Source organism: Spermophilus citellus (genome assembly GCF_964194105.1).
Source record: "Spermophilus citellus genome assembly, chromosome: 5".
Taxonomy (NCBI): Eukaryota; Metazoa; Chordata; class Mammalia; order Rodentia; family Sciuridae; genus Spermophilus; species Spermophilus citellus.
In genome coordinates, this window is record NC_138186.1 from 62,182,420 (window position 1) to 62,210,137 (window position 27,718).

General features: G+C 36.6%; 1 protein-coding gene across 5 annotated transcripts; it reads left to right on the forward strand.

Annotated features, from left to right (window-relative positions):
• The first annotated feature begins 133 nt into the window (after positions 1 to 133).
• On the forward strand, positions 134 to 27,718 carry SLC25A27 (solute carrier family 25 member 27). 5 transcript variants are annotated; one of them, XM_081293814.1, is made up of 9 exons: positions 134 to 450; positions 3,206 to 3,397; positions 5,089 to 5,173; positions 8,934 to 9,056; positions 11,492 to 11,604; positions 14,497 to 14,581; positions 16,098 to 16,190; positions 17,204 to 17,306; positions 27,576 to 27,718. In XM_081293814.1, exons 1-9 carry the CDS (start codon positions 345 to 347, stop codon positions 27,645 to 27,647), a joined length of 972 nt encoding a protein of 323 aa, XP_081149940.1. In that variant the 5' UTR covers positions 134 to 344; the 3' UTR covers positions 27,648 to 27,718. The 5 variants fall into 5 exon arrangements, with proteins under 5 accessions (XP_081149940.1, XP_081149941.1, XP_081149939.1 ...); XM_081293815.1 differs by having other exon boundaries at positions 27,579 to 27,718; XM_081293813.1 differs by lacking the exon at positions 27,576 to 27,718 and adding an exon at positions 22,234 to 23,957.

A 27,718-nucleotide genomic window follows, 5' to 3' on the forward strand; every position in this document is an offset into this window, starting at 1 on the left:
GCGGGGCCGGAGGGAGGGAGCAAGAGTTGTTGCCATGGAGACCTAGGGACAACTGCTTAACCGGCGTCTCTCTACCCGCCAATCAGAGAAGTCGCGGAGTCCGGCGGACTACATTTCCCAGAAGCCTCATAGCTCCGCTTTGTTTTTCGGCTCTTGACCGGGGCCGCTGGACCACTCTAGTTTGGGGCTGCTAGGAAGGCGCGGATTCACCGAGCCTTTCTGGGGGAAATGGTCTCTGCCCGACCGCTTGCGTGTTGAGAAGAGGCCGCCGTGGCAAGTTGGCAGGCCAGCGCAGCGGGTGCACCGGCGAGAAGGGGTGCATTGTCGTCCACACCTGCTGCTGAATGTCTAACCCGGAGGATGAGGAGAGGCTTTTGCCACTCGCCCAGAGATGGCCCCGAGCGAGCAAGTTCGTACTGTCCGGCTGCGCGGCTACCGTGGCCGAGCTAGGTACCCGGCCGCCCACACCTGGGCCTCCTCGGCAAGTCGCCGCGCCGTGGCGCTGGGGGAGGGATGGGCGCGCTGCTTCGCTCCAGGCTGTGTGCATCCCAAGAGGTTGCGCCCTCTTCTTGCACGCCTGCCTGGCCGAAGCAGCAGGGTGGAGGCAAGGCCAGCTTTGGGAGAAGGAATTGAAGGTCTCTGAGGTGCTTTTGGTCCAATTTCGTCTAATCTCCCTTAGAGATGTGCTGTTGTGTCCGAATGTATATACTTTTAGAAGCTTCATGAGCTGTCATTCCTCTCTATGAATCATTTTCCTTTTGGTAAGGATGGCTTTTAAAAAAAATACATTTTTCATCCTTATTGGAATCGTCTCTGACAAGATTTACACACTTAGTCTCATTGTCTTTTAAATCCAAGTTGTGGATTTACCTTGTGGGACTTCAATTATTAACCATTCATTGTTGAGCATGGATTTAACATCTTCCAGTTACCTGACCTCTTTGAGTTGAACTCATCTATATTGTGTTTACTTTACAGGAAGGATCCTGAGAAGTCAATGATATGTATATACTAAATTCAAGGCAGGGCACCTATTAATTGCGACATCATTGTAATTACTACAGTAGTAGGGCCTGAGGATATACAGTTGAACAGTTCCTGTTCTGACCTTCTTACAAGGCTGGTGGGAAGACATGCAGAGAAAGACAATTACAATGTGCTACTTATTATGATGAAGCTATTTTTAGGTTATCATAAGAGCCTAGAAGAACTGTTTGAAATGAGTCAGAGCAAACTTTAAGAGACCACCCAGAGGGAAATTATGATGCCCTTGCATGATCAGGTGGTGTTTCTTCCAAGGGTTTTGTGAGTAGAGTGCCTGTGTGTTCCCTATGAAGCTTTAACTGTGTATTTCAAGATTACCCTTACATTTTCTTGCCCATTTAAAAAAAAAAAAAACACAAAAGAGGAATACCTCTGATGCATTAATCATTTGTGACTGTTAGTCTTGTTCTAACATGAGTTTATTTTGCATTTCTGGCAGAGCCAGCACATGCTGTTGTTTGTCTTTTGTACTCTCACACTTGCCCTTTGCCCCTACCTTGTCCTCTTTCCTCTCAAAGCTGATGGAGGGATTTTATTTTTCATTGTTTTTCCTGAAATAAAATTCATCAACTTTAAAAGAAATCTAAAGTGAGATTGCTGAATAATTAGATGAATTTCCAGTTTGTTTTTTAACTGATGTTTCTCCTTATGACTCAATGGCTTTTTGTACAGGAAGACTGCTCTTGTAAAAAATTCAGGGAGAGAACTGTGTGGGGAATGGAGATGGGAAGCAAGGGATTCACAATATCGGATTATTCTGAGTACAAATTTTACAAATTGATTCGAGGTTTTACAAATTGATTTAGGATCAGACCCCAAAGCATAGAGTAACCAGAAAGAAAAAAAAATATTTTGAGAGGCATAATTTGTACTTAGAGGCTCCTGTTTCTTGTGACTTTTCTTCAGGTTCTTATGTCAATACAACATTGCTTAATTCTCCATATACAAGTTAATTCTGATTCAGGGAAACTATGGGCAAAATATTCCAAAGTGGTAATATTTAATATTATTTTCCTTCTCCCCACTCTGTCACCTCTTAGAAAAGGCGGGCTCAATTGGGTGCAGCGGCACAGGCCTTTAATCCTAGCTGCTCTGGAGGCTGAGACAGAAGAACTGCATATTTGAGGCCTGCCTGGGCAACTTATGTAGGCCCTGTCTCAAAAAATAAAAGGGTCCAGGGACATAGTTGAGTGGTAAACCCTGGATTCAATCTCCAGGACCACAAAAAACAAAAAAAAAAAAAAAAAAAAAAAAAAGAAGAAGAAGAAGAAGAGAGAGAAAGAAAGAAAAGGCATGTTGAAGATTTGTATTAGGTGGTGATCATTAAAATCTTATGTCAGTAATGTTCATGAACCTGTCCTAATGTGAATAAAATCAAGTTATAAGCTTGATTTTCCTTATATGGGTCAGGTAGCTTAACTCTGTTTTAAGGTAAAAGATCCATCTCTACTTCAATATGTAAACAGAAAAAGGTTTTACAAATATAGTTGATAACTTGTAAGGAGCGTACAAATATGCCACGCTTAAACTTATCAGTGCTGGAAAACAACTAATATGTCTTAATTTAAGAAATATTGAGCATGCCACCCTTCTATATAAAAGAAGCCATTATGAACTCCATTGAATCTTCTGTACATCAAATATCAGGGCTGTGATTCATTTGCATGTGAAAAATCAACCATGAAATTATAAAATTCTGCTTTATCTTGCATTTGTAATAGTACATAAGAATACACAGTACAGTGTTCTAAAGTTACAACAGTTGTTAAACAATCATGGTTGCAATCAGGAGGACACCACAGAATATGGATATTTATTTTCATTGTAGAGGAAAAAAATTAAAGTTACTAAAGTAGATTATTGATTGAAATTTTGGAATGAAAAGAACTCAAGGGTTTTTTCACTTTTTGATTTTTGATTGGTGATCCAGTTTGCTCTGGTACCCTGATTCTTAAATTTGGTAGTGTCTGAGAATCAACTGATTTGAAACCCTTGTATGTCTGCCAAATTAGAGTACATGGGCATGGGACTAGAAAATCTGTGATTCTAAAATTTGACAACCAATAATCTTGGGAAAACATTAGTCCTATGATTTTAGAATTTTTGCTTGTTTCTCTGAATGTTGTGGGTTTTTTCCCCTCGCTTGTTTGTTTTTTGTTAGCAACCTTTCCCCTCGATCTTACAAAAACTCGACTCCAAATGCAAGGAGAAGCTGCTCTTGCTCGGTTGGGAGACAATGCAAGAGAATCTGCCCCCTATAGGGGCATGGTGCGCACGGCCCTAGGAATCATTCAGGAGGAAGGCTTTCTAAAGCTTTGGCAAGGAGTGACGCCCGCCATTTACAGACACGTAGGTATTTATCTTGATTCTAGCTGGTAAGTTTGTTATGAGTCTTGTGTTTGTCTCCTCTGTGTTTCCATTTAGCTGTATCCAAAAGCCAGCTAAATTTTTTTCCCCTACTGATGATAAATGAACATATAATCAATCTCTTAGGAAGAAAAAGTTATCTATTGTTACTAAGGAGTTACTATCCTAAATTTTTAGAAATGCATACTAAAGTATTTAGGGATGAACTATCATGATATCTGGGAAGTACTTCAAAATAATTAAAAAAAGAATGAAGTATATTTTGCAGTTGAAAAATTTTAATGGTAAGTTATATATTATTTACTTTTCTGTTTGAAAATATTCCTAATAAAAAGTTTTTTAATGGTTTAAGAAAAAAAGAAACATGAACAATGATTACTTTCTTTCACATCAGAAACTTCAAACACAGATTTACCTTTTTTTAATGTTCTTTGAAAATTCAGATATATTTACTGTAATGCCAGATCTCCTCTGTCCCATACATCAGAGACCAGGCTGCTCTGAAAGAGAGCAGAGATCCCTGCCTCATCCACTTCTGGCCACAGGGAAAAGGCAACACAGGTGACTTCTGCCTTACTTCTCCAGGGCGCCTAACTAGCTCTGTGGGCCATTAGTGGTAAAGGTGGTAAGATAATAGCAACTGGCTATATGTAGTGGTACACTGTAATTCCAATGGCTTGGGAGGCTGAGGCAGAAGGATGGCAAGTTTGCAGCCAACCTCAGCAACTTAGTGGAAGCAGGATAGGTGTGGTATTTTAGTATTTTTCATTTATAATGTTTCCTTAAGCATATAGCGATAGACCCTTGATCAGAAAATTGCCCAGACTGAACATTTACTGGCATAATATTTTTAAAGATGCAATTCTTCAGATGAGAAAGAGCATATTTCTCAAGAAATAACCACAAGCATGCATAGACTATTACCGTTTTCACACTTCATATATTCACGATTATCTTAAAATATGGACTAAAACTTGCTGAAATATCAAGAAAAGCTCTCTGTATGAATACCAAGTGTTGATTTTAATAATTTTACTTTCCATCTTTTAAAATATTTTCTCCTTTGTGTGCTATTGTTTTGTGTTTCACCTCTTTTCATTTGTATTTTTTTTTTACCACCATCTTTGCTTTACCAATAAGATTCATTTTTTGAGTTTGAAATGTTACTGAAAACATTATGTTAATATAACAAATTCTTCAATGAAGTTATATACGTTAATTGAATGAAAATACCTGTTGTGTGCCAAGGTACATATGAGGGCATCTGACATAATAAGAAAAACAAACAGAACCTGTCTGAAGCTTGTGTTCTGATGGAAGGATCAACAAGAAGAACAAGTTGATCACTAATGAGTATGATAGTTGCTATGTGAGAGTGTGCAATGCTTGCCTAGAATACTGAGGGAAAGATTGGAGAGCACTTCCTGAAAAAATATACTGGAGTTGAATTCTGAAAGACTAGGAGGAGTTAGCAAAACAGAGAAGGAAGAACCTATTGTAGAAAGATCAGTGAGGGTCCTACCCCATTTTGAGAAATATCAAGAAGACTGTTTCAGGAACATAAATTACATAAGAGAAGGATGCAACTAGAGAGAGTGTCTAGGTCAGGGTAGATTGTTCTCCTATTTTTTCAGCATAGAACTCAATTTGGCCTTTTTAATGATCTATTTTATACAGTATACTCTGGAGGTCGGATGGTCACATATGAACATCTCCGGGAGGTTGTATTTGGCAAAAGTGAAGATAAGCATTATCCCCTTTGGTAAGTTTTGTTTTGAAAATAATGTGTATAGCCTCAAAGACTATCTGTTTATCTATTTATGTAAAACTGTATATTTGTATGTAATTTTGTATAACCCTGAGGGTCTCCTTCCATTTCCATGCAATTTCCCTTCTCTCTCCCTTTCCCTCCCACCTCTCATCCCTGTTTAATGTTAATCTTCTTCTCATGCTCTTCGTCCCTACTCTGTTCTTAGTTACTCTCCTTATATCAAAAAAGACATTTGGCATTTGTTTTTTAGGGATTGGCTAGCTTCACTTAGCATAATCTGCTCTAATGCCATCCATTTCCCTCCAAATTCTATGATTTTGTCATTTTTTAATGCAGAGTAATACTCCATTGTGTATAAATGCCACATTTTTTTTATCCATTCGTCTATTGAAGGGCATCTAGGTTGCTTCCACAGTCTTGCTATTGTGAATTGTGCTGCTATGAACATCGATGTAGCAGTGTCCCTGTAGCATGCTCTTTTTAGGTCTTTAGGGAATAGACCGAGAAGTGAGGGGAAAGGGAAAAATAATACAAGGGGGAGAAATGAATTACAGTAGAGGGGGTAGAGAGAGAAGAGGGGAGGGGAGGGGGGATAGTAGAGGATAGGAAAGGCAGCAGAATACAACAGACACTAGTATGGCAATATGTAAATCAATGGAAGTGTAACTGATGTGATTCTGCAATCTGTATACGGGGTAAAAATGGGAGTTCATAACCCACTTGAATCAAAGTGTGAAATATGATATATCAAGAACTATGTAATGTTTTGAACAACCAACAATAAAAAAAAACTGTATATTTGTTACAATTACAATTGCTTAGGCTTAAAAAACAAATAATTACAAAATAAATCCAAATAATAGAGTGTTTACTGAAAATTGTAAACAGACATCATGTGCATATGTAGAAATATTTAATATTTTAATAATGAAAGAATTATAAGGTAGCACCATTATTATTATTATTATTATCCTGGTTTGGTGACTATAAATATAACACATTAAACCACTGGATTATGTATATTTTATGGTTATAACACTCAAAAGACATTATTCTCAATTTCTAATATTAGAATTCTCAATATTAGAAATTGAGAATAATGCTATTTTTGATAATATGATTTAGTAAGTGTCAGGCTTTATGTATCTGATAAAATCCTCAAAATTTTTCATGTTTAGTGCATTTGAGTTACCTGTATACCCCATATTTTATTCAGACATCACTGATCCCAGAATCAAATTTCTAAATGAAAAATGTATCTTAGAAAGAAGACACACAAAAATGAAGCAACCACCCTTCCCTTTGGATTTTAGTCAGATGAAAATAATAACTTTTCTTCCTCCAGCAAACTGACCTGTGGTTAATGCATGCTTCCCCCCAACACACACACTGTGTATGGCTTTTATATTATTAGAAGTTAGTGTGTGATCCATTTCTTTAAGGCTATGTCAAGGAAGTAAACCATCATTCTCATTTTGTACAAGTTTCATTAGATAAAAATAAGAATAGTAAAATCTAGCCTTCTAAACTTAAGCAAAATGCTTGCTTGTTTTCTGTCAGTACTTAGCCTCCTTTTTGAATGATTTTAAATTTCTTTAAAAATACCTGTTAGTAGATTTGGCAGTCCTATAATTACAGAGGATGGCAAGTTTCCTATATAATTTTGTTTTGGGCTCTTTTAATTATTTTTGGAGCATAAGGAAGGCATAGTAATAAACATACATTCTGTGAGCATTTGTCTTTTTTAAACAAGCCTGTTTTAGCAAACAATTTTCCATTAGAATATTCTCATTCCCTAATGTTTAGATTGCAAATTTAGAAGCTTGGGAAAATGCATAAGAATTTAGGGATCTGAAGACATAAACTAATATACTTCATTCTCAGAATGTAAAAATGAAGAATGTATCAAATTGACTTTGTACCAAATCCTCATTTCCCTTTAAATGTAGGTTCCTCTGACACTCCTGTAAGTACCTCCATCTTTGACTTTCTGGATATTGTACTCTTTGACTCTTTCAGTATCTCTTCTGGTTTCTTCTTTGCCTCTTTGCTGCTGTTCCCTGCTGGCAAGACTGAGGTGGCTCCTTGAAAGTCAAGGACCAGTCTTGGTCATCACTGTTTTGCAAGGGAAGAGCACCTGCTGGGAACAGTTTCTGTTCACCTAGTGTCCACTGAACTGGATCTCTGCTCTCCTCCTGTTTGCTGTGCTCTTCCACTCCTGCAATCTCAACCACAGCTGCAGGCTGCTCAGTTCCAAATCAGCACATATAGTTCGGACCCTCAACTTCTAGGCTGTCTCTTTTTTTTTTTTTTTTTTTAAAGAGAGAGTGAGAGAGAGAGAGAGAGAGAGAGAGAGAGAGAGAGAGAGAGAGAGAGAGATTTTTTTTAATCTTTATTTTTTAGTTTTTGGCGGGCACAACATCTTTGTTTGTATGTGGTGCTGAGGATCGAACCCGGGCCGCACGCACGCCAGGCGAGCGCGCTACCACTTGAGCCACATCCCCAGCCCCTCTAGGCTGTCTCTTGATTCAAGTTTTTCCCTGCAATAACATATTTTTTTCATGCCATTAATCTTTCTAAGACTCATATTGTCATCATGTCATTGCTTATTAAGAACCATAGTGACTTCCAGTGACCAACCTATGCTGGTCTTTTAGCAGAGTACCTTCTTTAGTCCTCCCAGTGCATATCTTAGAACATTGTGATTTAGAATCAGACAGAGATGAACTCCATTTTCCACTCTCCTACTGTGTTACCTGGGCTTCACTTTTTTTTTTTTAAATCTTCAGTTCCTCAGCTATAGAAGTAATAACTACCATTAAGCTTTTGTATTTTTTTAGGAGTTGATAAGATAATGAATGTTATGTCCTGTCACTTAGAATATATAAAACAGAAACCATAAAAAAATAGGTTACTATATATAATACAAATAGACCTCCTACAAATCAATGAAAAATATAGAGAATGCAATGGAAGAATAAGGACAGGATTGTCAATAGTTTCCAAAAGAAGAAATATAAGTGTTCATTAAGCATGTAAACATACGCAACCTCCCCAGTAATTAATTTAAGGGGAATCAATTAAAACTATCTTTATGCAGTTAAGGGAAACATAAGTTACTATAGACTTTACTTTTTGTAGTGTAAACTACTGGTTAAAAATTCTACATGTGCAATCTGTTGACTCAGCTCCTTATTTATGATTATAGTCATTTTGTCTAGTTTTGCTCACTGTTGGCTGATGGGGGAGGAAAAAGACTAGACTAGGAATGGGAAAAGTTTCTTCACAAAGAGCAATATTTTCAAAGCCCTTCACTTGGAAAACTACTAAAGTAGTAGTTTTAAAATTTTGGTTTACCCATTTCTATGAGGCTGATTACATCTCTGCTGTTTTTCTCATCTGGTAGTCAGAATTAAACTACAGCTAAATGATTCAAGTTTTTCTCTGAAATAACATATTTTTTATGTTATTGTTTTTATATCTTAGAAGCATCCACCCTTTCCTTTGGATTTCAGGCCATGTAAGATCTGAAAGTGCAAATCTTAATTTTAGTTCCTTTTGGTCCTTTACCCTCCTGTCACTAAACAACCAAACCATCTATTTTTCTCTGTGGTTCATCTGGGTCTATCCTTTTTTTTTTCACTTTGTCTTAAATTTATTACCCAGGGCCTGTCCCAGCTTAGTACTGGTTCACTGTAAAATTTGTGAAATTAATGGCAACTTTAAAAACAATGTCTCTTTTTACAATTAGGAAGTCAGTCATTGGAGGGATGATGGCTGGTGTTATCGGCCAATTTTTAGCCAACCCAGCTGACCTAGTGAAGGTTCAGATGCAAATGGAAGGAAAAAGGAAACTTGAAGGAAAACCATTGAGGTAAGTTTTCCAGTTAATTGGTGCTTTTGCTTCCCTTTGATATCATCATATTTTGAATATTTATTTAATGGATTTATATTTTTTCCAATCCAGTATTCAGTAAAGGTATTAATACTGTTTTTTTTTTTTAATTTGGAAGCTATATTTATGAAGAGGAGAGCTGAGCTATATCTTTTCTTTGCATGACAAAGTGTCTATCTTCTCTGTCATGTGTTCATAACTCTTTGCTGCTATCCCAGCCAACATTGTTAGATTTGTCTTCTATTGCAGGTTGATATAAAGAATTTTATTATTAAGGTTTGCCCTGTTATGCACCCCAGCTTTGCCACTGTGGTTTGTATGGTGTCATTCACTTAACATTTCCAGTCTATTTTCATCTTTAAAAGGGGTTCTCTCAAAAGATTTTCGTGATGGTAAACATGCCTAGCTGCATAACATTGCTTTTCTTGCTGTCTTCCAGAAAGAAGGGAATTAACAAGGTCAATCTTATGTTCCCATGGTCTTCTTTAATCTAATTCCTCCTACATTCTAAGGCCCTTTAAGGAAGATTTTTTTTAAATTATGCCTCTGTGATATAAAATCTTCCTATTACATTAGCCTATATTAGCAAAGTCAGCCTTTCCTCAAAGGGCAGTTTATTAGAAGAGCCACTTAGCCAGTTTCCCCTGGGAAAGGGCCAAATTTTGCATATAGATAGACCATTTCCAGGAAAGAGGGAAGTGCAGGATAATCTGATTGGAGTCTGAATCCTCCAGGTCTGCAGCAAAGCCAGAGGTGGAGGAGGAGGGTTTGGAGCCATCTTTAGGAGGCCACCCCTGACCACTTCTCTGTACTCACTTCTTCTCTAGCAGATGCTGGAGGATGAGGTTGGGCTGCTATTGCCCCATCTCCCCTTCAGCCTTCAGAAAATGGGTAGATGCCTAGCAGAGGAGAAAAGACACAACTCTGACTTAAACGAGGAGTTTACAGAGCCCCATTTGGTCATTTTGTAACAACTTCTAATGACTTTGAATAGAGAGAATTGATGTAGCCTTGATTGGAGAGAAAAGTGTTGGGAAGGCAGAGGCAGGAGGATTGGGAGTTCAAAGCCAGCCTCAGCAAAAGTGAGGCGCTAAGCAACACAGTGAGACTCTGTCTTTAAGTAAAATACAAAATAGGGTTGGGGATATGGCTCAGTGGTCAAATGCTCCTGAGTTTAATCCCTGGTACCAAAATAAAAAGCTATGTTCTAAACTGATTCCCCAGGGTTTTAATCCTCTTTTTTATCCCAACGCTGGAAATTTTGGGTTTGACTATACTTAATGTTGTAGTAAAGAGCATAATCCTTTGGATCAGCCCAAGGGTGCAATCCAGCCTCAGCCTTTACTACATTTTAACTCTGTAATAGTAGTCAAATTCCTTAACCATTCTAGCCTCAGTTTCCTCACATATAAATTGGAATAATAATACACATACCTCAGAAACCTTTCAAGATTAAAATGCATCTCATGTATAAAGTGACTGCTACTTAGTAAAGGTACAATACATTTTAGCTACAGTGATCATTTGTGATTCCTTGTAGTATAATAGCAATTATGCATCTCAAGAATGTCATATTTTTGATGTGATTCAGAGAGTAAAATACCTTAGTAAAATCCATACAGCTGGTAAGTGGTAAAGGTGGCGTTTGACTCCAGATTTTTTTCTGTCCATATCAAGCCCAGACTTTTCTTTTACATCAGAGGCTCCCAGATTTGATTCATGCTTCAGCACCATTTTTCACCTGTCTACAGAAATGTGAGCAAAATAAAGATAGGATAGCAAATTTTCATAAAGCTCAAATCATTTAATTTTAAAAATTCTTAGAATATTGCACATTCTACTTTTGATCTATAAATATTCTTTCTTTTATGAGGTTATAGGAGAGTGATTTTCTTTTTTATTATTGTTGTTTGTTTTATTTTTTAATTTTACTGTGATGTTAGACATCTAACCCAGGGTCTTGCACATGCTAGGCAAGGGCCTTACTGTTAAGCTGCATCTTTAGCCCTAAGAATCAATGTTTTTTTTTAATGTTGTTTGACAAGTTTTAAAAATTTGCACGTCCCCTGCAACACTAGTAAGAGGCATCCAGAAGTTCTGACTGTCACTGTTTCCTCCTATATTTAATATGCCTACCAATGATATGTCAAGAAAGATATTTTGACCTTTTTTAATAATCTGAGAAGTTGACACAACTTATCATGATTTGTATTAAAAATGTTTAAATCAAATGTTGGCATTCTAAAGGATTAATAAATTTATCTGCATATTAGACTTACACGAATTCCTTTAATTTCTAACAATTCTGAGTAAATGTTATTTTACTCTATAACAGTTATAGGATAAGCTTATTGGATTGCATTCCATTCTCAAGAGTACACCAACTTTTCACATTTCATTATTATTCTCCTTAGATTCCGTGGTGTGCATCATGCTTTTGCAAAAATCTTAGCTGAAGGAGGAATACGTGGGCTGTGGGCAGGCTGGGTCCCCAATATACAAAGAGCAGCACTGGTGAATATGGGAGGTAATGAAAACTTTATTGAATTCTGAGAAGTTCAAACAACTTAATTCTTGCATGCTCTTGTATCAGGGATATGAACATTTTCATTTCATTATTTATAATAACATATATCAGCCACAGGCTCCATATGTTTTATGTTTATTATAATTGAATATATTTCCTGGAATATTTTTACCTTATTCTACAGTAATGTATGTCAAGGATTTTCTTCTTAAGAAAAACCAATTATGGAAATAAGGAGAAAAGACCAAACTATTTCTAATCTTCTCTCTAATCCTTACCTCCTTTTAAGATTGATGGTCATTATATCCACAATGTCCAAATCCTTACCCCTGGCAATCCTATTCCTATATAATCCACCTTGTTCAGAATGGCACCCAGGCCAGGAAATGTAAACAATCTCTTATTCATTTCTACCCTTCGCTTCTCATTTTCAGTTCTCAATTTCTTTTCTTATACCTTAAATATAAACAATTTTTATTTGTCAGTTAGACCTGAATAAAGCTGGAAGAACATTAAATTTTTTAAAAAGATACCTCAGAAAAATACTAATTTATTTTTATTTAAGACACGCTATTAAAATAGTAATATATACTACTGGTGAAGTTTTTAGTTACATTGAACATTAGAGAAAATATGAGAGAAAAAGTATTTTTTAAATAAAGAAATTATGGAAGTACTTTGGATTAGACAAAGGGGAATGAAGGGAGGGGAAGGGGAATGGGAATAGGAAAGATAGTAGAATGAATCAGATATAACTTTCCTATGTTCATATATGAATACATAACCAGTGTAATTCCACATCATGTACAACCAGAAGAATGGGAAGTTATACTCTATGTAGGTATAATATGTCAAAATGCATTCTACTATCATGTATAACTAGAACAAATGTAGAACAAATTTTAGAAAAATAAACACAACATTACTGAAAAAAAAGAAATTATAGGTTGATAGGTCACTCCACTAAGAGAGCAATTTTAACTTCAAAATATAGAACATGTTAAAATATTTTGTAAGAAGAGGTTAACAGCACAGCCATCATCAGACTGAGATAATAGTTGTTAACTGATAATAGATAGAGAAAGATGTGAACCATGGATGCTGATGCACATATAGCAAAAGGAAGACAAAAGTTTTACAGGAAGTAAATATAGGAAAGGTCACAGCAACGGTGGAAAAAAGGAAGCTGCTGATCTTTCCTGTTTCGAAAAACAAGAGCACAGAATTTGAGGTGCAGAAAAGAAAGCCTCATTCCTGCCCTCCTTGGGCTTCATCTCTGAGAGCAGTCAATCATGTTTGTGCATGAGAAGGCAGCCACCACACTCACCACTACCATCTTCTGAGTTCTTAAAAGTTTCCCCCTCTCCAGAATGCACCTATTATCCTTAAAGTAACCATTTCCACAGTGCCAACCATCAGAACCTCTCAACTAGACCACTGCCACAGCCATCCATCTGGTCTCCCCCTCCAAATTTGTACCAGCATCCAGAGTGAGTCATCCAAAGCAAGGATCTGAACATGTTATGATGCCCCTAAAACCTGGCACTGGCTTCTCATTACCCACAGAATATAAAGTGGGAATTTTGGAGCATGATGTAGATGGTCTGTAGGATTTGCCCTGTGCTTTCAGAGAACTGAACGGTTCATTGATCCTGTTGGAAAGAGTGAAGCAACAAGTCATGAGCCAAAAGGTTCCACTTCCTGCACATGCATAGCTCTTCTTCACCCCTCTCCTTTCTGTCCTCTTCCCTGTTCTTCTGCTTAGTTTTCCTTGACAGATCCTCTATTAAGAGTAATATTCTTGTCTGAAGAATTCTTCTCCACCAATGTATTGTTCCAGAACCTTCCACAATCCCTTTAACCACAGCATGTTATCTTAGATGCTCTTTTATGTGTTTCTATAGTTCCCTGAGCCTAATGCTGCTGCTTGTAGCTCATTTCATTGCTTTCTAATGTCTGTATGTTCCACTAGATACGAGCCTGTTCCACTACATAAAAGCCTCTTGAAGGCAAGGACTGTGTTTTTATTCATCTTTATTTTCCCCATCCTTCATGCATAGTCATTAAACATTTGATGAATTAGTCAATGAAAGAATCCTTTCTAAGTCCAATTATATGATTCTAAGAAATTTATAAGGAGCACTTTCAAGGGTTCCAGTACTGTATCACTTAAAGGAAGTAAATCTATTTTCTGTTTTGCTATTCTATCCATTTGTGTCTAGTATATCACATTATTACTGGATATTTTGGTTTTCAGAGAACCTTTCTGATTGTAGTTTATCAATTTGTTGCCTAAGATTATTGCCCAGATTTCTCTTCCAAATTCTAGTTACTTACTGAGAATCTTTTTTTGGATATCTTAAGTATATTCCTTTGAATGTGTCCAAATCAGGCTTCTATATAAAACCATCTTTGTTTCCATTCTTTATAATATCAAAATATAAAACAATCCCTTCTGCTATACAAGTGAGAAACCTAGGCATGACTTTTGGCTCTTCCTTTCATTTGTTTCTTATTTCTAAATAGTCACCAAGTCTAGGCAATGTATTCTTATAGATAAAGCGTGAATTTAAATGCTTCTCTCCATCCATGGAGCCACTTGTTTATAAATGATGGAATCTCAACTCAACCTAACTTCGACCCCAAAATGAATTTATTAGTTGGCTAAAAATTCCAGGTGTTGAGCTCAGGTTAGTCATAGCTGGATTCAGGTATTCAAATGATACATCCAAGTGTCACCTCTTCCTCTTTTCCTCTTCCTCCATCCTCTGCCTGAATGAATGCTATATTTCATTCCGGTACACATTCCTGCCACAAGCCAGTATACTCTTTACACAAAAGACATTCACTGTTGCATAAATGAATATTTAAACCTTCTTTTTCCATTGCCAGATTTAACCACTTACGATACAGTGAAGCACTACTTGATATTGAATACACCCCTTGAGGACAATATCATTACTCATGGTTTATCCAGGTAAGTGATTGTTTTAGTATGACCCTGTTTTTTTTTTCTTTTTATATTATCACCCTTTCTGGCTTTTGTGGCATAAATTCCAACTTGGGGACACTCGATCAGGAATCTAGTGGTATCACCCTTAGAGAAGGATGATAGTACACTCATTAAGAGTAATATTCTTAAATTTTATTGCAGTTAAAATAGGGAGGAGAGATAAAATTACAGGCTATTTCAGATTAAACCTCCCAAAATATTTACAACTTGATGGGGCCATCCCAGGGTCAATTTTTGTTAAAGTTGCTGTGTAGGCCCCTGTGTTGACACACAAACAGTGCATCCAGCCCCTGCCTAGGGAGCTGACCAACAGGAGAACAAGACAAGTATAAAAACACTGCATAGTAAGTGCTGAAACAAAATGGTCACTGGAGGGTTCAGAGGAGGGAGAAACAATAACCACATGGAAGGGCTCACCAAGGCAGAATTAGATAAGAATTTGAAGAAATGTGACTCCTCTAGAGATGAACAGAAAGAAAAGCACTCCAAGCCGGGGCATTTCCTCAATCTCTCCATATCACAAGTTCAAATTACCCATGAGAATGAATTGGTTTTTAGATGTCTACTGTCCTTAACATTGGAGTCATTTCATTTAGCTTCTGTTCTTGTTTACAAATTCTGGATCCCTCTAGGCTATTGAGATGACCCCCAAAGAATATAAAATAGTGTCAAACCAATGATATTTAGAGATACATATATTTACTAACACACACCAGGAGCACTCTGGACTCAGGTCCTTTGCTGTTCCTTCCTCCAGGTCTTCACAAAGGGGACTCAGTGGTGCTGTCACCCCCTAGAACTTTTCCCTGCCTGCCTGTCACCTAGTTTTTCCCTCTCACACTACCCCATCTTATTTTTTATACCATTATCAACATCTGAAATTATTCATCTCTTCTTTGCCTCTCCCCATGTAGAGTGTAAGCTCTTCCAGGTCAGGGTCTACCTGCCTCATTAATGGTCTAAAAGGATGTCTGGTACCAGGAGGTGCTCAGTGTGGATCTTTTGCCTGACATTTATTTATATATATATATATATATTTATCTAACTAAATATATATGTATATAACTAAATATATATATATATATGTATATAACTAAATATATATATATATATATATATATATATATATATATTTAGTTATATACATATATATTTAGTTAGATACAAAACCTTTATTTTATTTGTTTATTTGTATGTGGTACTGAGGATCTAACCCAGCGCCTAGCATGTGCTAGGTGAGCACTCTACCACTGAGCCATAACCCCAGCCCCTTGCCTGAAATTCTTTGTGATATTATCTTTTTCTTTCTACTTCTTTACTGAATCAATTTTGCACTGATCTTAAGCTAAAAGAGCACCATCATAAAGAATATTATAATAATATATTTAGGATTCCATTCTTTTTAAGTATCAATTCCCCTTCCTTAAAATATAGGAGGTCTTGCATATTATCTTTCAATTTCATTAATTTGTATCTACAGTTTATGTTCTGGACTGGTAGCTTCTGTTCTGGGAACACCAGCTGATGTCATCAAAAGTCGAATAATGAATCAACCACGAGATAAACAAGGAAGGTAATGAGAAATTCTTCTATATTTGTGTGATTGTCTATAAGAATACAATTTTTTGAAGATACTTTCCTGGGTATTTTTTTTTTTTTTGGCAATAGTGGGGATAGAACCCAGGGGTGCTCTACCACTAAGCTATATCCCTAGCCCTTTATATATATTTTATTTTGAGACAGGGCCTCTCTTGCTAAGTTGCTGAGATTCATCTTGAACTCGTGATTCTTTTCCTCAGTTTCTTGAGTCACTGGGATTACAGGTGTGTGACACTGTGCCTGTTTTATGTAGTTATCCTTTTTTGGGGGGGAGGTACTGAGGATTGAACTTGGACCACTTGACCACTGAGCCACATCTCCAGCCCTGTTTTGTATTTTATTTAGAGAGAGGGTCTCACTGAGTGCTCAGTGCCTTGTCATTGCTGAGGCTGACTTTGAATTCATTATTCTCCTGCCTCAGCCTCCTGGGCCGCTGGGATTACAGGCATGTGCCACTGCTCCCAGCTTGTAATTATTCTTGATAGAAATGTATTTATGTGTTTTTGTGGTCAAAGAGGAAATTGTTTTTATGTAATCACTTCCTCTTTGTCTAATGAAAAACTACTATGTATTTGTGGAAATGAGCTAATTAACAATCCCATTATTTCAAGGCAAGGAATTAATTATGACTTGTTTTTCAAAGAGTTTTTGAAAGCATTCTCTGCTGAGCATTTACACAGCACTTTCTTCAGAAGCCTTTCACTTTCAGGTAACATGGAGAATTTGAGTCAATATGAATTAGTCCCTCCTCTCTGGAAGAAATCAGATGAAGTGAATTCTAAGTATATGATCAAGGGTGGATGAATCAGAAGTCAGCCTTGAAAATTTCTTTAAGCTCAAATGAAGCTATCTATATCTTTAAGACCACAAATATTATTTGTTAAAGATGAGCAGAAAATATTTAACTTATAATATTCTTTTAGACAATTTTATTTATGTGTCTGTTTATACTGAGGAAATTTAACAGGTCTTTTGTTCCCTTTTTAGGGGACTTTTGTATAAATCATCAAGCGATTGCCTGATTCAGGCTGTTCAAGGAGAAGGATTCATGAGTCTATATAAAGGCTTTTTACCGGCTTGGCTACGAATGGTAAAGTTGGACATTTTATTTCTTTCTTCCTTTTTCTTTTCTTTATATTTAAATCTATAAACATTTTCCCTTTTCTCTTCTGGTTTGTGGCATGACCCTGCCCCCAAATGAAGATCCGTCCTTTCTGTTTGAAATCTTGTTCAGTTTTCTTTTACCTCTCCTCAGAGTCACATTGCCTTTCTTGGTAGATTAAATTAGTTACCTCTATTAACAAATAGATTGGTAATCTGTTATAAAATCAGTGGATAGATTTTTGGTAATATAGAATCTTTAGTAGTCTATTTAGCTAAAATACAGTAGATTAGGACAAGTATACTGATTTCAGTAGGGATCTTTTCTATGAGAAGTTTGCAGTTTCAAACAGAATTTGTTACTTTGATGGCAAATGTTACATCTGCTGATTACCTTAAAATTCTGCTCCATGAGAAACCATTATGTCATCCTTATTTGGTTTAAATGTTATTTTTATACATATATATTTATACATTTTTATAATATATTTTATATTTTAAAGTGAATTAAGATGTAGGATTAGATTTGTTTAAGTAATATAAATACAACATAAGGTACTCATGACTTTTGTAAGATAGAAAATATTTGAAAGAATGGATGAATTATGGATTTAGAAAGTTAAATAATCAAAACTAATAATTATATATAGCATATATGTACATGTGTATACATATTTAATTGAACACCTACTTCATGCAAAGACCTGTACTAAGGGCTTAGCCTTAAATAAGAAACTGGAAGTGATGAGTGTTACAGGAAGAGCTCTTGTGCTATAGAAATGTGTAACAAACAAGTATGGCCTACTCTGGGAAGTTAAGAAAAACCCTCTGGTTCTTAGAAGGCTTTGGAACTGATATTGGAGTAATGAGTACAACTTGGCCAGGTAAAAGGGAAAGAAAGGAGTACTCTGTAGAGAGAGCCATAGTTGGAGTAGACATGACAGCGTGATGAGTACAAGGAAGCCCAGCAGGCCAAGGCACAGGGCCCCCAGGCAGAGAGTGAAAGGCTTGATTCAGGAGGGCCACTTGAACCCTTCAGTGGTGGCCATTGGCTTGATTAAATCTGCATTTTTAGAAAGATTCTTCTAGCTTTCTTGGGCTGAGAAAAGTCTAGAGTAGTGATAAATGAGGATAATAGTGGCTTAGATGAGTGTTGGTAATGGGACAGAAGATGTATTATAAAGTGGAATTTAGGAAGTAGAAATGTGACCAACGGGATGAGGATAGGGGAATGGAGGAGAAGATAAGAAAAGTCAGGCCCTGAGCAATCAATATTTCCAAATGGGGATTATTTGCAAGGAAAACAATTTGGGAGTAAAACGAGTTTAGTTTTAGATCTTGGAGGTTTGGATACAGATAGCACATTTGAGTGGAAAGGTCTAGATGAATAATTTAATATATAGATCTGGATCTTACGAGAGAATTGGGGATGAAGATTTAGATTTGGGCACAGCCAACATATAGATGGTAACTGAAGCTCTGGGAATAAATGATTATTAAGGGACAGTAGATGTTTATTAACATGGAATTAATAACCAAAATAATAGCTCAAAGCAATATCTGATACAAAATGCACTAGAAAAAAAAAACCAAAAAAATTTTAAAAATGTACTAGAGTTTAAAAAACACACAAACATTATTTTGGTGGTCTTAATTATGCAGTACCTTGGTATTATCTCAAAACTGAAAAAGTAGGTTTTGTTTTGACTTACATTAATCAGACACTGTCACAGGCATAGCTAATATACTAAGGAATAAGAATCTTTGTGCTAGAGGAGCTTATAACAAAACTTAGAAGTAAAATCCTAGAAATAATATATATTTCTAAATACATATCACAGAAACACTTGGTATATGATGAAAACTGTGCTAGTTATTTTTATGACTTAACTTATTGAATTTGCCCCACAATTTCTGCAGTAAGTTGGTCTCCTGTTCCCCTTTTAGAGAGGAGGACATAAAAATGTAGTTTGAATAACTTGGCAAGGCTAAGATGGTTGTTAACTAATATTCATACCACTGACAAATCCAGTGTCAAATCCAGGCAGCCTGATTCCGGAGGAGGTAGCATCAGGGTTTGCATTAGTACCTGTCAGTGGTATGAACAATACACTGTGGGAATATGGCATATATAATAGAAATGGCTGTAACCTAATCTGAAACTAACAAAAGTCTACGCAGAGCTGTTTTTGAAGCCTCAGTACATATTGGTCAAGAGAAATAGGAGGAAGCAATGTGAACCTAGGCACCATGTTATGTGTGTGCCCGGTGAGTGTGAAGAACTGTCGGCAATTCAGCGTGTCTGGAGACAAGGTCTTCAGTGGGAGGTAGCAGGAGATGAGGCTGAAGACCTCCCTAAGGACCCAGATGGAAAAGACCTTGAAGGCCAAGCTTAGTGGTCTAGGGGTGATCCTGTAGTCAGCAAGCACCTGTGTAATCATGGGAACAACACACTAAGATTACTGTGAACATAGTAGAGATGACATATGGAAAACTGGGGCATAAGAAAGTTTTGATAGTGTCTAACCAAGAAATCACTGTAAGGAAAACATTCTAAGGACACTTATGGTTAATGCCATAGGGCTTTGTAACTGATTATATGTGGAAGGCAAGGGGCAGAGAAAACAAAATGGGATTTTTATGTTTCTAGTTCAGGTGATACATTGCCAAAATATTAAGTTAGGATCAGTCAGGATGAGAGGCAGGAAGATTTTACAAGTACATTTAATGTGATACATTCTCTTTATATGTGAGATTTAGGAAATATAGATGACAAAAAAGAGTATTAAATATGTTCAAAGCTCTTTGTATACATTAATTATTGTTAGACTCTATTTTTAGGAACCCAGTAAAGCAGGTAGTGTTATCCTCATTTTTCAGATAAGAAAACAATGGCTAAATGTGTAAGAAACTTACTGAAATTCATACAGCTAGTACATGGCAGAGCTACACTGCTGGAAGGTCTGTTCAATTCAAAACCTCCTGCTTCTTACTAATGCAGTAGACCGAGTTGATCAAGACCCTGCAGTTAGTTTACAGAAATTCTAACACAATAGAAATAATATGTAGTGATGGAGAGGTATTAGCAAAGAAAGGATGGCTAACCAGCAAAGATCACCAGGGTACCATTGCATGCTGATTTTTCACAGTGCACGAGTCTGAGCTCAGAAGCCTGACTCATGAACACTTCTAAGTAAATTGGTCTTGACAATACAGACTCACCTAGCTGAACTCATTGAAAGTGGTGATTAGACCAGAGCACCTGGAATATTCAGTGCACTACACATAGAGCAAGTCATCCAGGTATTGATGACCTCAGGCCAGCAGGCTTCCTCCAGAATTCAGGCTATATGGTGGCCCAAGTTATAATTAGAAGGTTGCTGGCTTACCACAGAATCACCACAGGAAGAGCCTATTTATAGACTTAATATTTCAGAATATCAACTCAAGAGAGCTCTTCTGTGTCCAGCTGCACAATAACAGGCATGGCAAAGCATTCTGCTTTTTTTTTCCAGTAGTTGTGCAAAAGGCAGACTAGAGGAAACAGCATAGGTTCGCCTACACTTAGATTATTTACAATGATCATAATTATGCCATCGAGGAAATCAATAAGTAAACAGTGTCCGCATGCACTCCTGTGCAGAGACTCAGGAAAACCTCACTCATTTTTTACCTACCACATTCTTGGGCTATCTAATCTCCCTCTTTAAACTGGATACAAAACCCAGCTAAGCTCTCCCCAACCCCTTCCACTAGGTAGAGGTGGTATGACGTTGTTGGGCTCAGTCCTAGTTAATTTTTACTTTGTTTGAGTATGATTTTGATAATATAATGTTGTCTTTAACATGAAGAAGAAATCCAATCACCACAGCAATTAGGAGTGATTGCATGGTTCATTCTTTAAACTAAGTGCACACCCTCCTTGATCTGACTACAGTTAAAACTTTGGTTCACTTCACTTCGGTTGTCCCAAGAATATGGTATCTTTACAGCTTTATAATCGTTATTTATTTTATGTCTTCATACATTAACTAAAATGTGTTCTCTAGATCCACTATTTAGTAAATTCTCAAGTTACCAATGTAACATGTTCAGTATTTCTGAACACATGACAAGTACACATGACAGCTTTACAAACTCCCTAACCAAATACATTTGTATTCTAATTGCCTAAGTTTCTCTCTCTCTTCTAGTAGGATGGAGTTCCTCTCCAGTCAGTATTGATCAGAACCAAACAATCAGGAATTAGATCTAAGGTTTCCTTTGGTGTTCAATGTCTACACACTAGTGTTTATTATATCTTCTTCTGACCTGTCTCCTTTTAGAAGTCCTTTGTTCAGGTTAAAGTCAAACCTTTCTGAGATAGAAGCTGTTTTCCCTAGTTAATGTGAATGTTCATATACATGTTGTGAGACATAAGGTTTGGGGGTTTATATGATCTCTTAAAGAATAATCTTTATTTTCCTTACTTCAAGTTTTTAAGTCTAGTTATTATGCTGCATATACAAACTACATGTAAAGGAGCCCAGCCTAGACTTCAGGCATCTGAGTTCTAGCCCTATTGCCAGAAGAGGTTATTTCAAAGAACCCTGGGAGTGGAAAACAGAAGCTTGCCGTCTAGTTCTACACCATGTCAGTAGGCATTTGATTGCTAAACCTCAGTGTCCTCATCTGTTAAATGGGGACATCACGACTTTTCCTTCATATTATACATATACTAGAGAAATAGGTGATAAATAAGACATGAAAATGCTTTTGAAATTATAAAGTGCTATACAAAGATGAAAGACAAGATATTTGGTTTTGGCCTACATGGATTCAAAATTACTCTGTCACTCAAAGATGTATATGCATATATGTAGAATATTTACAGTTTGCTTTGAAATACGCACTAACCTCTTTGGTTAATCTTTCAGACGCCTTGGTCATTGGTGTTCTGGCTTACTTATGAAAAAATCAGAGAGATGAGTGGAGTCAGTCCATTTTAAGCCCTTAAAGATACAGTGTTCAGTATTATTGAAATACGGGCATCTGCAACACACACCCCCTATTATTTCTACCTCTTTAGGAAGACACCTTACTCCACAGAGACTGTGATTTATAGGGGGCAGCACTTTATTTTTCTTTGGAAACCCAAGTTCTCTTTGACTCCTCTTTTTGTCTAAAAGTGATCTGGTCGGATCTCACAATGCTATCCCAGGAGACCCAGCACACTGTTTTCTAAAGAAGAACGGAACCCTGATGACTTTCACCTTGGGCAAGATGGTTTGGCCCTTGAGATGCTGTTTGTACTGAAGAGACTGCTTAGAGGGAGTCAGCATCTCAGAGCTGAAGTAGACAATAGGAATACGGAAGAATATATACGTAGTGCTTAAGAAATACTTTTAACCTGTTGTGTCAGTGTTTATAATTGAAGTTTCACAATTCACTCTTCTGTTGTTGTAAAGTATACATATTGTAAATTAAAGGGAGGTAAAAATTCATGAAAAAACATCTTGAGCTTCCCTACTGTTGAAGGAAATGGATGTACATTTTCTTGCAAAGAGGATAAAAAATAAATGTGAAGTTAAGATGATGTTTGGATGTCAAGCAAAGCTGCTTGCTGTCAGTGCCCATCCTTCGCCCTGTGTTCATTGGTTAGCATTCCACTACACTTGCTAGTAACTTCCCCTAATAGCCACAGACTCGATGAATCGAGATGAGAAAAGAGAAGAGCATTTGCCTTGTTACATGTCCCATTTCAACATGGATTTATCACTGGATTTCAAGAATGTTATAATGAATCACAGTTGAGGGGCTGGGGTTGCAGCTCAATGGCAAAGGGTTTTACTGGCACATGTGAGGTCCTGGGTTCTATCCTCAGCACCACATAAAAATAAATAAAATTAAGGTATTGTGTCCATCAACTAAAAAATAAATAAATAAAAGAACCACAGTTGATTTGATTAAAATTCAGCTGCATAGGTCCCTTTGTAAAAAGCATCCTTTGTTACCATCTGCCTTTCAATGGTATTTTAAAAGCAAGACTGATATGAAGTCAGCCAACTCTGATGTGTGTCCTTTCTTACCCTGCTTTCCTAACATTAAGGGAAGGAAGGAGGGAGTGAAGGGAAGGATGAAGAAAAAGAAATCACAACCTACTAACACTGAATCTTACTCAGTTTGACAAAGTTTCTTGCCTAAAATGTCATAAGTATAAACTGTCTATGGTATATAGTCATGTATCCAGTCTTTGAACCAAATCACTGTTCTTACCGGATGCAGTGGTGCATGCCTGTAATCCCAGCGGCTCAGGAGGCTGAGGCAGGAGGATCATGAGTTTAAAGCCAGCCTAAGCAATATCAAGGCACTAAGCAACTCTCTGAGACACTGCCTTTAAATAAAATACAAAATAGGGCTGGGGATGTGGTTCAGTGGTCAAAGTGCCCCTGAGTTCAAACCCTGGTACCCCCTGCCCATCACTTTTCTTATTTTAGAAAGGTAGAAGATTTCTCCAGATTCATCTGCATCCCACATGCTCCCTCATCCTTAGACAGTGGACAGTTCTGGATGGATTGCTGAAGTTATGGGAAAAGACTGTAACTGTTAAAATAGGAAAACTGAAAAAGCTCAGGCCCAAGAAAGACCCTGAAGCTAACAAAATAGAATTTGTTATGATGAACATGGATGATGTTGGATGTTGTTGGACAGAAACAAGTTTACAAGTGCTCTGTGGTTGCACTAATGTATAATCACTGCCATTTTAAGAGGGGGAAGTACACTTCAAAATGTGTAATAATGTGATATAATAATATGCAGTGGCTTATTGTTGCAAAATGTGTATTTTAATCTCATAAAATCCTCTTTAGGTTTTCTATTTTTGCATTGCATTTGCCAATCTGTAATTGATTAGTCATATATACTTAATGTATATTATGTGCTTAAATCCCTAGTGTTCTGTATTGAACAACTTTGGGAAATTTTTGATTTTTTATGTTTTGTAATTTATAAGATTTAAGTGAAAACTGTATCAAAATAATTACATTGCAACTGAATTATTTTAAAAAAGGATTTAGTTTTATTCTTTGGGGGGCTTGGGACTAAAACATTGCATAAGTAAGTTCCTTGGTATCTGAATCAACATGAACTGGAATTTTTAACCTGAAATGATTCCTTGGGTTCATCTCCTTTACATGTTAGGAAACTGAGTCTCAGAGAAGTACAGTTGTGCATGCTCATAGTGACTTAATAGTGGAGCCAGGTTAAAAATGCAGATCTTCTAATTATTATGATCATTACATCTGATAGTTATTGTGCACTAATTAGATACCATGTAAATGTCTTATATCATCTTCACAACAACTCAGTCCAGCAATGTTGCATCTTCCAAAAACAGGTTTTCTTTTTACTTTTTTTTGTCTCTTTACATTTTAAATTAATCTGAATTTCTTCTAGTACAAATTTTAGAATGGAGTCATGATGCTTTGGTTTGAACATTTAATCTTAATCCATAATCTGACTAAATCCTGTGTATCTAACATACAGCCCATCATGGTCGCACTTCTCTAGTGAAATCATTCATTAATTATCTTGGAACTTTGCTTTAATTTTGCCAACTGGGAGTCTTCTTGTTCCTTTCCAAAATAACCCAGTAAATAAAAAGGAATACAATTTCTGTGATATTCTGTACATATTCATAGGCTTCACAATTCCACTTTTCCCTTTCTTATTATAAGACTACTTTATGTGGTGCTTCTCTGTTTCTCTTTAGTTCTGTATTGGTAATATTTGACATTTCAGTCCTTTGCTTTGCTTTCACATTTTTTTCCTCATTGAAAAGTGTGTGTGTGTGTGTGTGTGTGTGTGTGTGTGTGTGTGTGTGTTTGGTTATATAGAGTTGTTCTATATTTTTGGTTATATAGATTTCTTATTATTTTTGTTTATATAGAGTTCTCTCTTCTTTGTATAATTAGCATATATATTTAATTAAAGAGATAGTATTTCTTAAGTTTGCTTAGTTAGGTACAATTTGTTTTTCAGGTATTCTAATCCTGTTTGGTTATTATACACTATTGATAGGGATTACATGTTCTGTTTTTCTATGATTTCCATTCTTTGTAGTAGCATTTTTTTTTTTGCTAATAAGTCCACCATGCGGCCTGCGCAATGGTTTCATTAATGAGGTTCTAGGCATAAAGTTAGCTAGATGAGATCAAAATAAAACACACAGACTCAGTTACCTTATTTCTATTGCCAGGTCCGAGACGGCTCCCCTCTCTGGTTCCCTCCTCTAACTGCCCAGCAGGGCAGCAAGGATTACTCAGGGCTAGCAGGAGAGAGAGAGAGTGAACACGCCTGGGAGTAGCTTTTTATTGGGGAACAAGAGATTCAGGGGAGAATTCCATCCAATGAAGGTTGAGGGGGGACTGCACTCCAAGGTCAGGGTCAGTGATTGGGCCCCCGGGGTCAGTGGTCAGGCACACCCCCACACAGATGGGTTCTCTCATCAGGAAAGGGCCGGGAAAGTTCCGACACAGCCAGAATGCCTCAGACCCTTAACGGGAGACGCCCAGTCACGTGTCAGGATGGCTTCCCACAATTAAGAACTCAGGAAAAATTGGTTGCACTTACATATAACATGAAACACCTAACTTTGTGTTATTTTAAGAATTTGTATTTATGAGTCTAGAATTCCTGTTATCATCCAAGTTTTCAAACATATTTATAGTTCATATAGTCACACATGTTTTTCTCAGGCCCTTCTTTGGGAAAAAATGCTTAATTTTAATACTTGATAATTAAAAATTTGGGGGGGGGGAATAAATTATCCTCTTATCCCAGATTAAACCAGAAATCTTTAAAGATGATTACCACATATATGCATACATATGTATTTATGTATGTATGTGTGTGTGTGTGTGTATATATATATATATATATATACACATTTATATATGTGTATATATATATATAAAGAATAATATTGTTGTTCAATATTATTGAACAACAGATGATGTGGAAGAAGAACTTAACCTAAAATCTATCCTAGTTTGGACTTTACTTCTAACATAATATAAATAGGATCGAATCCCTTCACTTCCCTGGATTTCCATTTCTTTACCAGATGAAATGATTGATCTCTAGAACCTCACCAGTCTATACCTAAAGGGGACCATTACATTGATATTATGTTTTTAAAAATTCACTGGTGTTTGTTTTTCCTCGGTTTATTTCTCATATTTTAAGATTGGAAAATTTTGTTCAGACTTTAAAATATACTACAGATTTTTACATGGCTGGACTGTCTCACCTTGAAATCTGTTTTTCTTGGAGAAACAGTCTTCCTACAAAACAGCTCTAGGCACATCATCCTGTATTGTTACCTTCAATTTCTCCTTCCTATACCTATGATGAAGATTAAAATCCTCAATGCTATCCAATGTCAGCCTCCCCACCTCCTGCCCTCTTCTGCCTTTACCTTTCACTGCATACCTGTCACCACCCTCTGCAAATGCCTTGCTATACCCATCTCCCCTGACATGTTTGGCTGCTTCTCAAGCAGGATCATTATGTGCCTCTAAACTTTCCTCCCACCACCACCAACCATTCATCTTCATTTGATTGTCTAGTTAAACTCTTAATACCTAAAATGATCACCTGCTGCTTCCTTCGAAAGCCTTCAACAGCTTCAAAGCCTCTGTACTCCTGTTGCTTCCCCTGCTACATAGCAGTACACATCAACTCCCCCATACAGAATGAGCAGCTTGAAAGCAAAGACCAAGTAATACATCTCTGTATCTCTTATGAACAAAGAAGGTATTTGTAGAATGAAAAGGAATTTTTGTAAGAGGTCGAAAGAAAAGCATCTGTACGTACATATTTAATTCATATTTTGTATTCCTCCTACCTGCAGAATTATTATTTCAGGTAATGCCTCTGAGTTCATTATTTACCATATTTAATGCTCAGCTTCCTTTTTTAGAAGATCATGTGTATTTAAACATGCCATAGTTTCAAGAAGTATCACCTACATCAGTTTAGTAACTATAATCCAAAACCTGGAATTTGATAGATTTAAATAATATAAAATTTTATTAGTTGATTGAGTTAATAAATGTGATTATATTATTCTTTATTGTTTAGTATGTATGAAAATTATACTAGTATTTGGCCTTCATTGATAACATACATATGCACATTTCACCCACTCAGTTGTTTCATTATTTCTGAATTTTGAGAAATACATGATTATTTTTCTTTCCCCATACTTTGCCCCCAGCAGGCTGCTGTGATTGTCAACAGCAGCAGGAGCCACTTTGAAGGTTTGATAAAAGCAGATGAAGATGCTTAAAGAGGTCTATTTGCTGAAAATATCTGGTAACAAACAGGAATATATGTGAGTAAATATAGTGTGATCCTGAT